The sequence below is a fragment of the Tursiops truncatus genome, chromosome 16 (assembly GCF_011762595.2).
Source record: "Tursiops truncatus isolate mTurTru1 chromosome 16, mTurTru1.mat.Y, whole genome shotgun sequence".
Lineage (NCBI taxonomy): Eukaryota > Metazoa > Chordata > Mammalia > Artiodactyla > Delphinidae > Tursiops > Tursiops truncatus.
Window position 1 is genome coordinate 19,046,486 of NC_047049.1, and position 18,314 is coordinate 19,064,799.

The 18,314-nt window shown below is 43.8% G+C and overlaps 1 protein-coding gene across 1 annotated transcript in view; it reads right to left on the reverse strand.

Moving 5' to 3' along the window:
- Positions 1–17,504, reverse strand: part of RBM20 (RNA binding motif protein 20) — a 216,860-nt gene extending 199,356 nt beyond the window's left edge. Inside the window, exon 1 of the mRNA XM_073793974.1 lies at positions 16,899–17,504. Coding sequence (XP_073650075.1) covers positions 16,899–17,056 — 158 coding nt within the window. The 5' untranslated portion in view covers positions 17,057–17,504. The remainder of the gene's footprint in view (positions 1–16,898) is intronic.
- Positions 17,505–18,314: the final 810 nt, after the last annotated feature.

Here is an 18,314-nt window from a genome sequence, read left to right on the forward strand (position 1 = left end):
TCACAATGTCAAGGTAATAATAAAGTATCCAAATGCTGCAGTTGTCTTGTGTTGTTCTAGAAATTGCTTGAAATAAGTAGAGTGTTCACTTAGGGCTTAAAAACCTTTTTTGTCATAAGAATTTCTGTTGTTGAAAACTTTGATGCCATGGGGCTTAAGGGGTGTTCCAGGTGGTCATGTCCACCATCTCCCCTATTTGAACTGAATCTCACAGAAGAAATTCAGCCTGGAAACTGCCTGTACCTTTAAAGGCACAATTACGCCCCTGGCTGGAGATGGCCAAGTGAGACAGAAAGCCAGGTTACGCTACGACAAACATGTATTCAGCGTGTCCTTCCTATATTCCTGTCCCTGTGTCATGTCGCTGACTGTTACACTCAACCCCGCGTCCTGTAAGAAGCCCACACTCTCTCAGAAACCCTGCACCTCGGCGCACGTGTGCCTTGAAGGTGGAGCCCAGACCAGAGCTTGGGCTTCTTGCTGCCTGAGTTTGTGGCTCACACACACACCACCACCACCACTTATCCCACCTCTCCAAACACAAAGGCAGACTAGCTGTGTCTCTCTAGCCCTTTCAGACTGGCAACCCAAAGAAAGCGTAAGTTGGAGAAAACCAAGCTTTGGTCTCACATCAATTCTCAGCCATGAGACCCTCCTGTGATGAGTGGATTTTCTCATCACAAAGTCACTGAGATCAAAAGTTAGGTTGCAGGTAATTTGCTCCTTCTCTCAGGTGTTCAACAAACTAGGTGTCAGGGACCCTGCCAGATGCTGAGGACACCAAGATGAACAACAGTGGCCCTGCCTGCAAGGACGTGGCAGGGCCTTTAGAGGAGATCCACAGAGGTGAGCACGGGGAGGCCATGGAGCATGCTAGGAAACAGGCACCCAACGCCCCCTTCCTGCCTGGGGCCAGGGAAATCTCCCTAGAAGAGGGGAGTCAGCAGAATCCATGAAGACAAAAGGCATGTTCCAGTTGAGGACAGGGACGAAGCAGGAGGGCAGCCAAGACAGAACAGCAAGTCCAGACTGGAGAGCTAGTGGGGGCAGGGCCAGAAGGGGCTTCTCAGCAACCGAATCTCGAGCTACAGGCAATGAGAAGGCACCGCAGGGCTTTAAGTAAGCAGATGACAAGGCGAAGGCTGTGCTGGTATGGAGAAAAGAACAGTCTGAGGACAGGCTCCATCGGAGGCAGGGGAGAAGCTGAGAGGCCTGAGGCAGCGGCAGTGGGCACGAAATGTGGGTAGGGTGTTCTGAAGGAAGGGGACGGCGCACGTTGGAATGGGTCAGAGGGCCTGGCTCTGAGCCTGGGCTCTCCAGTCGCTGGCTTGAGGACCCTGAGCTACTAGGACTTGTTTAATCCCTACCTACTTCACAGGGTTGTTGGAGGATTAACAGTGCCTTGTGAACCGTACAGCATGGCAGGAAAGCAGAGCTGTCCACTCACCCCCTGCACTGCTGCATCTGTAGACCCCTCGTCGCTAGGAGACTTAAAGTTACCCTCACAGGCATGTATGTTTTCTCTGCTCACTTAGCTTCTCTGGCAGCTGAGTGGTCTTTGGTAAATCTGGTCTTCCTTCTGAACCTGGCTTCCTTTTCTACAAAACAAGATCACTGAATTAGAGGATCTCTAGGGCGCCTTTCAGCTTGAAGTTTTGTTTTCTTATTCATCTTGTATCCCAATTTCCAGGGTAATAATTATTTGTCAAATGAAAAATTATTGAAGGATGAGTCACCAATAGAAGGAAAATAAGCTAATGAGTAACTGACACTGAAAACTTAGATGATAAAGTGTGTGTTCTTTAAAAGCCTTGAAGGCTCATATTAATAAGTTCCATTCAAAGACACAGTCATAAAAATTCAAAGGTGTTTTCAACCAAAAAAAAAATGATTCTTATGTATAACATCTGTGCTCCCAAAAGGTTAAATTATCATTGGCCTAGATGTTTACCCAAGAAATCTAAAAGACATGTCCACTTTAAAACTTGCAAAGGAATATTCATATCACTTTATTTGTAATAGCCAAAAAATTAGAAACATCCTAAATGTCCATCAACAGGAGAGTGGATAAATAATTTATGACATATCCGTAAAACAGAATACCACTCAGCAATAAAAAGGACCAAACTTTTGATATATGCAAAAGAACAGACGAACCTTAAAATCGTATGCAGAAAGAAAACCCACAGAATGGGAGAAAGTACTTGCAAATCATCTATCTGATAAGGGTCTTGTATCCAGAATTTATAAAGGACACACAATTTCACATCAAAAAGATAAACATCTCAATTTAAAAAGAGACAGGACTTGAATCGACATTTCTCTAAAGAAGATATAAATACAACAAGCACATGAAAAGATGCTCAACATCATTAGTCATTAGGGAAATGCAAATCAAAACCACCATGAGATACTACTTCATACCCACTAGGATGGCCATGATTTTTTAAAAATAACGGAAAATAACAAGTGTTGGCAAGGTTGTGGAGAAACTGGAACCCTCATTCACTGCTGGTGGGAATGTAAAATTGTGCAGCCACTTGGAAAACAGTTTGGAAGTTCCTCAATAAATTAAACACAGAATTACCATATGACTCAGCAACTCCACTTCAAGATACATACCCAAAAGAATTGGAAACAGATGTTCAAGCAAACACTTGCACACAAAATTCATAGCAGCATTACTCACAATAGTCCAAAGGTGGAAACAGCTGAAATCCATCAACTGATGGATGGAAAAACAAAACACTGTCTCTCCATAAAATGGAATTTTACTCAGCAATAAAAAGGAATGAAGTAGTGATACATGTTACAACATGGATGAACCTTGAAAACATTATGCTAAGTGAAAGAAAGCCTGATACAAAAGGCCACATATTGTATGATTCCATTTATATGAACTGTCTAGAATAGGCAAGTCCATAGAGACAGTAAAAAGCAGATTAGTGGTTACCAAAGGCCTGGGACAGGAGGGAATGGGGAATAATTGCTTAATGGAGACAGGGCTTCCCTTCGGGGTGATGCAAATGTTCTGGAACTAAATAGTAGTAGCTGTTAAACAACATTGTGAATGTACTTAAAACCACTAAATTACACTTTAAAATAGTTAAAATGGTTAATGTTACACGTATTTTATCACAGTTTTTAAAAAATACTATTTCCCCAGAAATCATTATGCTGAGTGAAAGAGCCAGGCAACAAAAGGAGTACATACTGTGATTCCATTTGTATGAAATTCTAGAAAATGCAGGTCACTAGTAGCTTGAGAGGAAGGGGCTTAAGGGAAAGAGAGAAGGATAAATTATAAAAGGCATGAAGAAACTCTTACTATCTCTATTGTTTGATTGATGCTTTAAACATGTACAGCTTAGTGTACTTCCATTATACCTCTGTAAAATTGAAAAAAAAAAAGACCAAAAAATGTTTTAAAAATTATCACTGGACGTCTAAATTCTTAGACTTATTAAATTTCTAAATATACTGCGGAACTCACTGTTTAAAGGATCTTTGCTATAACCCCTTTTGAAGGTCAAAAGCAAACAGTCTTTCCCTGATTTATTGATTCTATTAAGTCTGCTTTTTACATTCAACAGTTTCTTAAAGCAAAAGAACACCTGTAACAATGTCTGCTAAAACCATTCAAGAGTATGTCTGGTGGAGACTAAGCGAGCTTGATGTGGCCATGTTTCAAGTCAGAAATTCTTTTTGCTATTAATAGGAGCCTAGGACACTTTAATCATTGCTGAATCCTGGTTTTTTGAATTGGTTCAAAAATGGTCTGGCAGAGGCTCACTTTGCAAATCAAACGATCATATGTTATCATTTTAGCACACGCTGAGTGATTAGTGTTTATATACTCTCCATAAGCATCAAATTCAGATCTTGCCTGACATGTATAACAAGCAGAATAAGACAGTGAATCAAACGCCAGAGTCAGATTTGCTCATGGAATTTAAGTTGGGATGTGGATTTCAAAACCAAAAAGGAATACTTAAAGCTACAAAAAACGGAAAAAGGCGTTTTTTAATTGGACTGCTTAGTTTGTCTCAAATTAAATTTGGCCTAGTTTCACATTTATTTCCGCAGTTTTTTCCATAATATTTTCTTTGCAAATAATAGGTTTTCTATAAATTATTTTGAGGATGTAGATATTTACATAGAGATGACATGATCACCTGTATTATATAACATCCTCCCATCCCAGCCCCACCCCACCAGTTCTTTCATAAATACTATTTTTCTTAGCTTTGTTGAGTCCTTTTAAGCTTGTGACTTGATTTCTTCATTTGTAAAATGGGGAGAATAACTAGCCTCACAGGATTATTGTTGGATTAAATGATTAAATGGCTTATACATATATAAAGTGCTTAGACTAGTAGCTGACACACAGGAATCACTCAATGAATGTTAGTTGTTATTCATGTTATTATTACTATTCCCTTTTCCAGATGAGAACACTGAGGCTCAGGGTTAGTGGTGGCAAAGCTGAACATAGAACATACAGCATGCCTGCTCCTGATTCTTTTCATTACTCCACACCACTTTCCCCACCCATACATATTTTGTGCATGAAAATAAGAGTACCAATCTGGAAAAGGCAAAAATAGCTGTGTAATTTAAATCTGAAAAACATGAATAAACCGGTAGTCACAGAGCAGCTCAAGGACTCATCCAGTTTAGGTTCCAGGGCAAGTCATCAGTCATTTTTAAAATCGCCTTCACATAGTGATTTCGAAAAGGGGGATAAAAGGTTTCTGCAAAGAGTCAACAGAGCTTTGAGGATGCCCCCAAAATTGTGCAAACTAGCAAAAATTACATACTGCCCATTCACTGCCTTCAGCATTAAAACAGATTTATATATTCACTTTGCATGGACATTAAAAAGTACTGCAGCCCGGGATAGAATGTCTGCTGGAGGGGTTAAATGGAAAGTGGCAGGCCCATCAATTAAGTTCCTATCAAGTCAAGACGAGAAAAAACCAGAGGATGCAAATCATATCTACGGGCTGGTACAAGGCAAACATATTTGCAAGGCTGTCTGATTTAACCTACATATACAAACTAATCCATTCTAAAGTGATATGTAGTTATTGCTCCAGTTCCACATATTTCATTGAGGAGTTTTTTTTTAAACATGGTCAAATTAAAAGATAACACCACTAGCTGAAAGTTAGTTGGGAAACAGGATATTCAGAGGGTCTCACGGTATCACTCCCAAAGACAACTTACTAATCACAAAGAGAAAAATGTCCCGTAGTGATAGAGAGATCTGGCAATGACCGTGTTAACCAAGGGATGAAACTTAGCGGAACACACATTACCCGTTGTATGTGGATCCTTGCCAAAGTGCTTCACCTGAATCTGGTCATGAGGAAACAACAGACACATCCAGATCATGGTTCATTCTACAAGACTAGTAGGGAATCTTTGGTCACGAAGAGTAGAAAAGAGCAGGTACACTTGCTACATTAAAAGAGACATCATAGGGCTTCCCTGGTGGTGCAGTGGTTGAGAGTCCGCCTGCTGATGCAGGGGACATGGGTTCGTGCCCCGGTTCGGGACGATCCCACATGCCGCAGAGCGGCTGGGCCCCTGAGCCGCTGAGCTTTCGTGTCTGGAGCCTGTGCTCCGCAACGGGAGAGACCACAACAGTGAGAGGCCTGCGTACCACAAAAAAAAAGAGACATCATAAACAAACAAATGCCCTGTGAACTTGAACCAGGGGGGTTTAAAAATCGTTATATGAGACATTTTTCTGACAACTGGAAAAAGTTAAAAATCAAGTGTTTATTAGAAAACTCATTTAACTAAGACTAATTTTCTTAGATATGATAACAGAATTATGGTGATGCAATTTACTTTCAAATGCTCAGGAGAAAAATATGTGATGCTCTGCTTCTGTTTGGAAGGATGGAACAGAGCATGAGATGCCCCAGAGAGAACCAGTCTACCCCCACGTGCAGAAAGACCTTTGGGGGGAGATATGGGAGGAGATAACATACCCAAAGATGCTTTTCAAAATTCTCTTTTGGGGGCTGAGCAGACTAGAGCCGGCAGATAAAAGGTCAGTTTATGAATGTTCTCCATTTCTCTCTCTCCCATTTCCAGGCAGAAAAAAGGGCAAACAGCAGAAAACGCAACAGACGGAAATATGAGGATGCTTATCCCAGCCTGCCCATTACCTTGCTGTGTGACCTCAAACAATTCTCTTGACTTCTCCCATGCTCACTTGCCTTACCTAGAAAAACAGGAGGGCTGGGCTAAAGCAGCTTTCAGATGCCTCCCAGGTCTAAAATCTAAGATGCTAATGGCTCATTCAGTCTTAAAGACAATGTGCAATGCCAACGTGAAAAGTCTATTCCTATTTTTGTTTTTAATAATGCAGGTAGTGGGCTTCCCTGTTGGCGCAGTGGTTAAGAATCCGCCTGCCAATGCACGGGACACGGGTTCGAGCCCGGGTCTGGGAAGATCCCACATGCCACGGAGCAACTAAGCCCATGCGCCACAACTACTGAGCCTGCGCTCTAGAGCCCACGAGCCACGACTATTGAAGCCCGCGTGCCTAAAGCCCGTGCTCCGCAACAAGAGAAGCCACCGCAATGAGAAGCCCGCGCACCACAACGAAGGGTAGCCCCCACTCACCGCAACTATAGAGAAAGCCCGCGTGCAGCAATGAAGACCCAATGCAGCCAAAAATAAATAAATAAAATAAATACATTTATATAAAAAAAGAAACAGTTTTAGAAGAATAGAGTTCATTAAAAAAAAATTTAAATAAATAAATAAAAATGCAAGTAGTTTTTTTCCTCTGATTAGAAAATTAATACATGCTCACGAAAAAAAAAAGTACAAAAAGAAGGGATTCCCTGGTGGCACAGTGGTTAAGAATCTGCCTGCCAATGCAGGGGGACACAGGTTCAAGCCCTGGTCTGGGAAGATCCCACATGCCGCAGAGCAACTGGGCCTGTGAGCCACGACTACTAAGCCTGCGCTCTAGAGCCTACGAGCCACAACTATTGAGCCCGCAAGCCACAACTACTGAAGCCTGAGTGCCTAGAGCCCGTGCTCTGCAACAAGAGAAGCTACCACAATGAGAAGCCTGCGTACCTCAACGAAGAGTAGCCACCGCTCACCCCAACTAGAAATAGCCCACGTGCAGCAACAAAGACCCAACGCAGCCAAAAAATTAAGTTAATTAATTAATTTTTTTAAAAAAACGGAAAAAAAAGACAAACCACTATAATTACGCCACCTAGAGTTAGCACCCCTGTTACTGTCTTTATATTTATTCTTTAGATGCTTTTCCAGGCTTGCAGGCACTGGCACATGCTCATACACGTTTTTTAAAGAACATGAGATCCCTGTACACATGCTGCTTGTAATTTTTTTTAGTTAACAACATTATATGGTTTACATTCCATATTAATAAATACAGAATAATGGCACCATTCTAATGGCTGAATGGTACACGATATTATACCTGCACATGATTTATTTTCTCAGTGAGAAACATCTGGGTGGTTTCTAATTCTCTGCTCTTCTAGACAATGCTGCAATAAATATCTTATGTTCATCCTCATTATGTAAAGTCTCTAAATCAAGATTTAATCACACAACCCCTCTCCCTTTTCATATAGAAAGTAAAAAAATCTCTTTTCAAGTATCAAATAAAGGTTCTCCAAAACTCCAGCCTATCAGCAACCCTGCCAGCCCGGGAGGACGTAGGGGCCCGAGGAGACCCGGTCTTTAGAAGGCTCTGGAAACAATGTTTGGTCTCGTCAATTCAAGGAGGCCACACGGAAACCTGAGGCCCAGCTTTTGGATAACCGTGATCTCTTTGCAAAGTGTTTTTTGGCCGTGAGCTCTGGGTGCAGCCCACGCTGTGGTAACTGAACACACAGCATCGTTTACCGAGTCCTACTTGGGGCAGCTGGTAGCCTCTCAGAAACATCTGTCAGCCTATGCTTATGTTTTCTGCCTCTAAAAATAATAACATCACCAAACAGACTCCCACCTGCCTGTGTTTAATACAATCAAATTTAGACACGTGAAAATTACTGGATCTGTCTCCGAATTGAGAACAGTACTCTTTTTGCAAACTCAACTATTCACTTTAAGATTCCAGAAGAATTAACATTCCAAAATAATTGTTTTTATTTTTTAAAGTTTGTAATAATTAGAAAACAGTATAAAACGCCCTCCTTTTCACTGACATGAGTGGCTACTTTTCCGTCTTAAAATTATGTCACTGATCCAAATATACTTTGCAAGTGTTGGAGGAAGCTTTTAATTCTCTTTTTGTCGTTATTGTTTCTGTGAGTGATCCATCTCACAAACATGTACCTATGCCCTTGATTAAAACGTAACTCATTCTCCATCAGATGTCTAGGAGGCGAGGGGAGGCATTCTACAGTGATAATCACTCAGCGATATTCCTGGGGAGTCACATAATTTTATTCTTGGAAGGAACTGACACCGATCATTTCCAATCCCTGGAGAAGCAGGATTAGGAAGGTTAATTGGCTTGTCCAGATCACCTACTCCCAATCCAGGGTTTCCTTTTCCTCTCTGACCCTCTTTGTCAGAAACCCAATAATTAATTTACAAAGACGCTCATTTTACACTTGACAACACTGGGAAGATCCTACCTATCGTTCTATTCAATAATGAATTCAAAATAAAGCAAAAGAAGTAACTTCGTGAAACGAACACATCTTTAAAATATATATTACCTAGTCTACTCTTTCAGCATCATGACACTGGAGGTCAGGTTTAAGGGCGGGTCCAATAAGAACCAAAAACATATCTGGAAGACCGTCTATAGACAAGCTGCACAACTGAAAAGCATTTAAGATGTTCAGACAGCTGTGAATGGAGGTTTCTAGGTTCGGACCAGAGTGGAAGCGGCAACTGAGAACTGGTGGGTCATTACTGTGATGGAGAGAAAGCAGGTGCAAAGAAAGGGCAGTAGCAAATGGCCCTGGTGCATCCCCGAAGCAAATACCCACATAAAAGAAGGGGAAAGTGGCGTGAAAACTATCTTCGCGAGGTGAAAACCACCCCCAAACACAGGCACGACCCCAGGCCTTTTCTTTCTGAACACATGGAAAGATTTATTTGGCAAACTGAGCTACAAGTTATTACCACATGCTCATACAACTTGCTTAACAGCTCCCTTTTTGCTCATAAAGTACATTCACATCAATATGTACCCTCCCCCTGACGGAGCTGCTGTCAGCGAGTTGGAAAAGTTGCCTTGTAAACCATCAGGGGACTTATTTATCTTATAAAATCCAGCAGGAATTATAGGAAAGGGGAGGATGAATTAACTTGGCTGTAACTTCTGCCACTGTAAAGACTTTATCCTATTAGATGGACATACGCATTAAATCCAAAATACCCCAAACTTGCTGTCTTGTAAATGTCGAAGACTGAAACCTTAGTTGGGTGGAATTTAAACAGTGACCACGGTTGAGCCAGGCAAAATACCAGCCCACCGCCAATACCCCCTTGGTGGCGGCTGGAAACCAAATTCACATTCCTGATGGAAAAATGTGCCTTCTCAATTAAAGTCAGGATTTCCCAGTCTTCTCACTGGTGGGAACAAGAAATATGAGCTTCCATAACAACACACACATCACCAAGACCCAGCCAGGTTCATTAACCAGAAAGGGAATTGCCATGTGCTCCTTTCTACAAGCGACTAAGTACGGTCTTTTGCCCCGATTCTGGAATAAGGACCACTTTACTTTCTGCAAAATTTTTCAACGTGCTATTCTGAACACAGCTACCATGTCACTCACAGCAGCTGTGGACCTACAGCAACCTCCCCTGTTAAAATACACGAAATTGTATCAGCTAGACCATCCCAAGCAAAATAATTACTGTGGCAGGAAATAAAAAATCAGATTAAGTGGGATTTTTGTGGCACAGGAGACCCCTTCAAGCTTTTGCCTAACAGGGGGACCAAGGAGGATGAAGGGAGGGGGAGCCCTACCTCTCAATTTGTCTTTGGGGTTTTAACTCCACTATCTCAAGCTTCTTCCATTCTTGCTTTCCAAGTTTAGTTCAGTCTGTTTTGATTCTATCCCTTGGTTAGATCTCAGTTCCTAACATTTTGTAGACTCTTGTTTATCAAAGTCTTGAATTGAGCTATATTGGTTTGTTTACTTGAGGACTAGCTGTTGTGGGCAGGGAAGAAATATTAGTTTAGTTGGAGTCAAGAACCTACAGCCGGGACTTCCCTGGTGGCGCTGTGGTTAAGAATCTGCCTGTTGGGCTTCCCTGGTGGCGCCGTGGTTGAGAATCTGCTTGCTAATGCAGGGGACACGGGTTCGAGCCCTGGTCTGGGAGGATCCCACATGCCGCAGAGCAACTAGGCCCATGAGCCACAACTACTGAGCCTGCGCGTCTGGAGCCCGTGCTCCGCAACAAGAGAGGCCGCGATAGTGAGAGGCCCGCGCACCGCGATGAAGAGTGGCCCCCGCTTGCCACAACTAGAGAAAGCCCTCGCACAGAAACGAAGATGCAACACAGCAAAAATAAATAAATTAATTAATAAACTCCTACCCCCAACATCTTCTAAAAAATCCACATATCTTAAAATTCTTAATTCTAAATTCTAAAAAAAAAAAAAAAAAGAATCCGCCTGCCAATGCCAATGCAGGGGACACGGGTTCAAGCCCTGGTCCGGGAAGATCCCACATGCCACGGAGCAACTAAGCTCGTGCACCACAACTACTGAGCCTGTGCTCTAGAGCCTGCGAGCCCCAGCTACTGAGCCTGCATGCCAGAACTACTGAAGCCCGCGTGCCTAGAGCCCGTGCTCTGCAACAAAGAGAAGCCAACAGAATGAGAAGCCGGCGCAACGCATTGAAGGGTAGCCCCCGCTCGCCACAACTAGAGAAAGCCTGTGTGCAGCAACGAAAACCCAACACAGCCAAAAAAAAAAAAAAAAAGAACCTACAGCCGCAAGAAAAATAAATCAGAGAGAGAGAGAGAGAAACTGGATGATGGGGCATCATTTCACTGTGAGTCAATCCTGGTGGGGTTATTTTTCCCCCCTGGTGACTTACATGCATAGGCAAAGAGATCTTAACAGATCAGAGTCCACATTCCAACGGACAGATATGGGCTTTTTAAATTATTAATTTGATAAACTGCTAAACCAGTAACAAAAGAATAAGTGGATAGAAGAATAAAATGGGTAACAAAATTTGACTTTTTTTTTTCTCCTGCAGCAATGGCATTAGAACTACTCTTCGTACACCACAGGTATAGTCATTTACTGTGACTAATGGGAATAATGTACTACATTTCATAATACTGATCTCTTTGGCAATTTGAGAAAAACTCATAACTGGATGGCTACACTTACTATCTAAAAATACTTATCACAACAAACCCTCAAGCAAAATTTCTTAAAAAAAAGACAAAAACCCTTAATAGGCTTTCTAATGAAGCAAAGAAACTTTTCAGAATGCTAAGAAAAGAACCCACCCTCTCTCCTTCCCTGTTTTGGGTAAACGCTTAATCTTCTCAGATGTTTTCTCCTGCTGAATGCTTGTCTTAGTGCAGTTTAAGACGGTGTTTAAAATTTTCAAAATTCCTTCTAAAATGTATCCCTGTTTCCCCTAAAAACGGACTCAAACTAATGTTAGAAAGTGGCACTGATGTTAGAAATTCCATCCTTCTTCCAGAAAAGGACCAACTATGAGTTGAGATAATGTCCCTTTTTGGCAAATTCTTATTTCCTCTCCGATTCTGGATGTAATTGTCAGCATGCCCATCACAGTGGGTGGACATCACACACAACTTGCCTGTGTATCACTCTCTAAGAGTTACATGGAGATCCTTCCAAATGCAAAATGTCTGTAGAATTATCTGCGATCAGAGTGACTACTTGTAACATTTTCGAGACTGAATTAAGGAGCACTTTGCTCTGAAAACACAGTTGGCCAGTGTCCTAACGCGATGCAGAAGACTATAAACTTCAGCAATCAAAGCTGGATTTATATCTTCATAAGTCACAAACACATGCAGGTGACGCTAACTATCAAATGCTAAACCAAAACTTTTTCTATTTTCATAATTGATTTTTATTCATTTCATACCAAAATAATCTGTAAAGGAAAAAATAAGTCATCTATATGCAAATTAAACATGCAACCTGATATCAAGCATTAGCCAAGAGTATTTCACGGCAAATCAAATAATTTAGGAAGATCCCCTGTGTGCTCACCTCATAGATGTGTGTGCTTGTTTGGTTTTCACCATGATTAGTACCACACTTTCTAACTGCATCCGACAAATGAATTCAACACAGCACACAGAACTAATGGCTGTGTTTTCATTCTGAAGAGAGTTTTAGAACTGACAACCTAAAATTGTAATTTCTAATGTTCATCATAGTTAATAAATAACTTGTTATAAACCAAGAATTAGGTTTGATTAAAATTAAAATACAAAATACTTTTGGAAATAAAATATTGTGAATATTTGAGGAGATAAATCCGTGTAAAATGTTCACCAACAACAGCAATGTCTTACTTCTGCTTATATGAAGATTTTTTTTAAGCTTTCAAGTTATTCTGATTTCCTAAACTCATCCCAAATCTCTTCTTAAGGTGCTATTTATATTAGTTGTTGCCCAAATGGCTTACATAATGCTTCACATTTTATCCAATAATGTCTCCACATTGGCCATCTTAGAGAGTGCACGTTTAAAACAAATATCTTACAAGATATTAGTTATATGTGTCTAACATGGCTGATAATCTTCATAGGTAATGCGAATATTGGCCCGGATTCAGAGGTTAACAAGAGCAGAGAGGTCATGGACCATGCTTGACTGAAGCTAAAAATGCAACAATGAGAAAACTAAATATACCTGAACAGGCCAAAGGAACTCCACAGTAGTTAACTTTTGGCACGATCTTCGTCAATACTGAGACTGGGTTCCATAAGACAAACACCAAAGTCAGTCACATTATTCACTGTCACACCTCATTCTCTTAAGACCAAACATAACATAGGTGAATAGGATTCTGTTTTTATTATGATCATGACTATACCCAAAATGAAAACCGTGATTAATGAAGATCAGTAAATAGAGACATTAAGAAGTGAAAAAGGGACTTCCCTGGTGGCGCAGTGGTTAAGAATCCTCCTGCCGATGCAGGGGACACGGGTTCGAGCCCTGGTCTGGGAAGATCCCACATGCCGCGGAGCAACTGAGCCCGTGAGCCACAACTATTGAGCCTGCGCTCTAGAGCCCGCAAGCCACAACTACTGAAGCCCACATGCTACAACTACTGAAGCCCACCCGCCTAGAGACTGTGCTCTGCAACAGGAGAAGCCACTGCAATAAGAAGCCTGCGCACCACAAGAAAGGGTAGCCCCTGCTCGCCACAACTAGAGAAAGCCCACGCGCAGCAATGAAGACCCAACGCAGCCATAAATAAATAAATAAATTTATTTTTAAAAAAAGTGAAAAAATTCTTGTAATCCTTAAATGCTATGTAACATGAAGAATATTGATATCTTCATCATTTTGAAAGCGATCAAAACTTCTCCGCTTGGGCTTCCCTGGTGACACAGTGGTTAAGAATTGCCTGCCAGGGCTTCCCTGGTGGCGCAGTGGTTTAAGAATCCGCCTGCCAATGCAGGGGACACGGGCTCGAGCCTTGGTCTGGGAAGATCCCACATGCCATGGAGCAACTAAGCCCGTGTGCCACAACTACTGAGCCTGTTCTCTAGAGCATGCAGGCCACAACTACTGAGCCCACGTGCCTAGAGCCCTGCTCCTCAATAAGAGAAGCCACTGCAATAAGAAGCCCACGCAGTGCAACGAAGAGTAGCCCCTGCTCGACGCAACTAAAGAAAGCCCGCCTGCAGCAATGAAAACCTAATGCAGCCAAAAATAAATAAATTAATTAAAAAAAAAAAAAAAGAATTGGCTGCCAATGCAGGGGACACAGGTGTGAGCACTGGTCCAGGAAGATCCCACATGCCACAGAGCAACTAAGTCTGTGCACCACAACTACTGAGCCTGTTCTCTAGAGCCCATGAGCCACAACTACTGAAGCCTGTGGGCCTAGAGCCCGTGCTCCACAACAAGAGAAGCCCCTAGTAACGAAGGGTAGCCCCCAGTCGCCACAACTAGAGAAAGCCATGCGCAGCAACAAAGACCCAATGCAGTCAAAAATAATAAATAAATTAATTAATTTAAAAAACACAAAACTTCTCCTCTTATGAATTACATTATAACCTTACTCAAATAACTAGAAAAAGTGCAGGTTCCCCAATACAATGTATTTAACATGCCATCCACTAGAGGAGAATTTCACCCAAAGCTCTAGCTCACACAATTCTCAAATCAAGAGGAGGACACCTCATTTTGCAGCTGAGGGCAATCTCCCGGCTACATTTTCTCAAAGATGGCTGATACAAACAGTACCTCATAACTACATAAAAATGGTTGCTCTGACTAAATTATGCAGTTTCAAAATAACCTGCTCAAGTTTCAGCCCATTAAAGATGGACCTGCAAGGCGTTTGCCATGTTATGTCTGCTTCCCATGGAATTTCAGTGGATACTGAGGGGAGTGCAAACCCCAAATCATCCTTATAAATAAAGACTTTGAAACATAAGCGCAAGGACATGGGGAGGGGGAAGGGTAAACTGGTACAAAGTGAGAGAGTGGCACTGACATATATACACTACCAAATGTAAAATAGCTAGTAAGAAACAGCCGCATAGCACAGGGAGATCAGCACAGTGCTTTGTGACCACCTAAAAGGGTGGGATAGGGAGGGTGGGAGGGAGACACAAGAGGGGGGGATATGGGGATACAAGTATATGTATAGCTGATTCACTTTGTTATACAGCAGAAACTAACACAACAATGTAAAGCAATTATACTGCAATAAAGATGTATAAAAAAATAAATAAACATAAGTGCACAAACATCAAATCCCATGAGCACATTCACCAGCCTTGGACCTGGTGCCTGAACACTGATCTGTCACCAATGCAAAACAAGCCAGGCACCTCTTTGAGGTCTCTCTATCCTGGACTGCTAGCCGAAGGGGCCATCTTTGAAGAGCTCAGGCTTATCTACTAAAGTAAAATATTCCAGGGGTGGAATTTTCAAAATGGGGGTGAATTTACAGGGTCAATTACTTATTACATGAGGTAACTGAGATACACTTGAAATGATCCATCTCCCACAAAAACGGCCTTTATTTTCAACCTGGCAACATTTCAAAATCAGTCACCGCTCTACAAAGATTTTTCTATGAACATAAAATTCTTAGTTTTTTCCTAATTAAAAGTAAATGATAGGAAAATGCAGGGTGACTACAATACCAAAGCAAACTCAATGTGCACCCTAGCTTCAAGCCACAAGACACTGGCCAGTAAGAAGAACATGAGATGTTTCCCAGTTAATAATCAGTCAATTAGATTTTTTTTTTCTCTTTCACTAAATAAACCTCAGGTTTTAAACATTTTTTTCTCTGTTAGTTTATATTTATGTTAAGGACTAAAGAGAAATTTTAAGCAATGATGTACTTAAACTGTCCATCATATTTAGTAAATCTTAGCTGAAATTTGCAAAACAAAGGGAATAGAATAACAATATAAAATATTTTCAGTTTCAAATAGTTAGCTACTTGTTAGTAGTTGAAAGTTATATAAAATCAAACTAAAGCAAAAAGTTGTCATAAATGGAGCTTTTAATATTCTACCAGTCAAAAACAAGGGAACCATTTTGTTCTGAAATACGATACCAGCGTTCTTTGATGTCAAACTTAAATTTTCACTATTCTATTACATAAGTCAGTCTTAAAAACAATATTTACTTCCATTTATGCTCCATCACTGGTTATTTCTCTTATTACATTTTAATAAGTTTATGTAACTCAAAGCAGTGCCGAAAAACTCCTGCTCGGTTCCATAGGATTGATTTTGCTGTGCTTGTGTGTATTTCTTTAATTTTCTCCAGTTTCGCCCGCTCATCATTCAGACTTTCCAACACTAACTACACTAGTTTTGAGGACTTCATTACAAGCTGAGGGAAACTTTTCGGAGAATAAAGATCCTTCAAACAAACCAACATTCTAGGCCTTAAACTGTCAAACAAAATTTCGAAAGAATGAACGAAGCCTCACCGTTTTACTTTTATGTCTCCCAAATGGGCTGAAAGAGCTTCTCAGAGCCTACTGACCACCCCCAATCTACTCGACGCATTGGGACAGCCGGCCCGGAAAACTCGCGACCCAAGTCGCACAGTTTCCCCCTAATCACAAGATGGTAACCTTAATGGAAAACGGTTCCGCGGCTAGAAACTCTTCGCAAGGGCCTTCTTGGAAAGTGTAAACACTTCTTGCAGGACAAAGCAAAAATACGTTGTCTACAAACCCTCACCACCCTTTTCACCCAATATCACTGTTTGACTTCATGGGCACCATTAAGGGTGGTTTCTTCGCGCGGCGTTTTACTTACACGCCCTCCAGCACGCTCGCGCACACACGCACGGCTCTCCATACGTTCCAGCGGCCTCTTGGGACTAGAAAGATGAAATATAGTCCCTGGGCCATTTCCCCCCAGTTTGAGTTAATTTAGTTCAAAATACCCGGTAACGTCCCCGAAGAGAAGAGACAGGGGATGAGGAAGAACAAAATTATTTTCCCCAAATAGCTTGGCTTCCCTCTCCCCAAACTCACAAAAGGCCAGAATGACACCGACTCTGCCGAGAGGGCGGGCAAGAAAACTTCAAACGCAAGGCGGCCGAGAGAAGTTTAGCGGGAACGGGAGAGAGGAAGCCACAAAAGGGGGCGCCCGGGGCTTGTCCCCCAAGCGCACCCGGGGCCCCGCTCCCCCTTTCCTCCTCTTACTTTTGGATGATCTGGGTTAGGCCGGCTTGGGGCGGAGGCGGTGGCGGCGGCTGCATCCCTCTCGGGCCTGGGGGCGCCGGGGGCGCCGGGGCACCGGGCACGCTGCGGGCATCTCTGTCCGGTTGCTCGGGGCCGCTGGGCTCGGCGTCCTGGCTCATGGCTGCGGCCAGCACCTTGCGAAACAAGACCGGCCCGGGCTCGCGGCGGGAGAGCGCGAGCGAGGGGCGACCCCGGGGCGCGGGCGCTCACTGGCCGGGGTCCCCGTGCCCAGTCCCCTTGTCCTTCCCGGTGGCGCGGGGAGGAGACGCGAGGGGCGGGGAGGAGGCAGTCCCGGCGGCCCCACCTCCTCCTCCTCCTCCCGCCGGTCCCGCTCGCCCGGCCGGGCCAAACAGAGGTAGGGGCCAGGGGGCGTCTCCCAGCCAGCAGGAGCCCCTGGGCGCCCGGGTGGTCGGGGGAGCTCTGCCCGCCGCCCGCCGCCGCGCGCCCTCTGGGTCCCCGGTCCGGCGCCCCGCAGCTCAGTGCAACCGCGTGAGGCGGCGAGACGCACGCCAGTCCGCCGCCGGACGCCGAGTTCTCGCCTCTCCCGCTAGCGGGGCGGCCTCCGGGCTATCCCCCGGGACCGCGCGCGCGGCTTCGCGCGCTCCTGCCAAGCGGGGCGGACCGAGCGCGCCCCGGGCGTCTGCGCTCTTCGCCAGCGCAAAGTGCGCGGGGCTTGGCACCTTCCCGCGACTGGAGCCGGGCCAGCGCCACTGGTGGCTGAGGGGCCCGACCCCGCGGGGGAAAAGCCCGGAATTCCCGCAGGTCGGTGGGACTGGTAACCCCAGGTCTTAGATGACCGGACCCGAGGGCTCTCCAAACTGGCCATTCCAGCTGCTGATTTCAGGGGTCCCCAGAAGTAGCCGGCGAGGCCGCCGTGATTTCTCTTCATTTATTTCCTCACTTCTCTAAAGGACCTGCCACGATCCCGCGAGCGCAAAGACAAAACCACGTATATGTTTTATTCTTGTTATTTATTGCCCAGATCTCAGTAGGAATGTAAAGGATGAAAAGGAGTTCGGTGACATCGCACCCCCAAGTTCACCGCTTCTGAAGCTCTGTTGGTTGCTGGGGAGCCAGTGTGCGCCACTTCACCTGCACACACCAGTTCACAGTTGTGGACACAGGCATCCTGCGCGGAGGAGTCACCCCGCAAAGTGCAATGTGATGTCCTGGAGCACGGGTAGAGGTCTGGGGAGTCACCTGGTGCCGCAGAAACATCTAGAAGCTGGGCAAAGACCTCGGAGAGTGGTTACTCTGGAGATCCTTACCCTCCGTCGGGCACACGGCTTTTTAAATCCTGACACGGGCAGCACCGAAAAGCGTCCCTTGGGTGCGTTGGAAGCCAGAGCGCGCGTCAGGGTGCCCCACGGCCTGGAA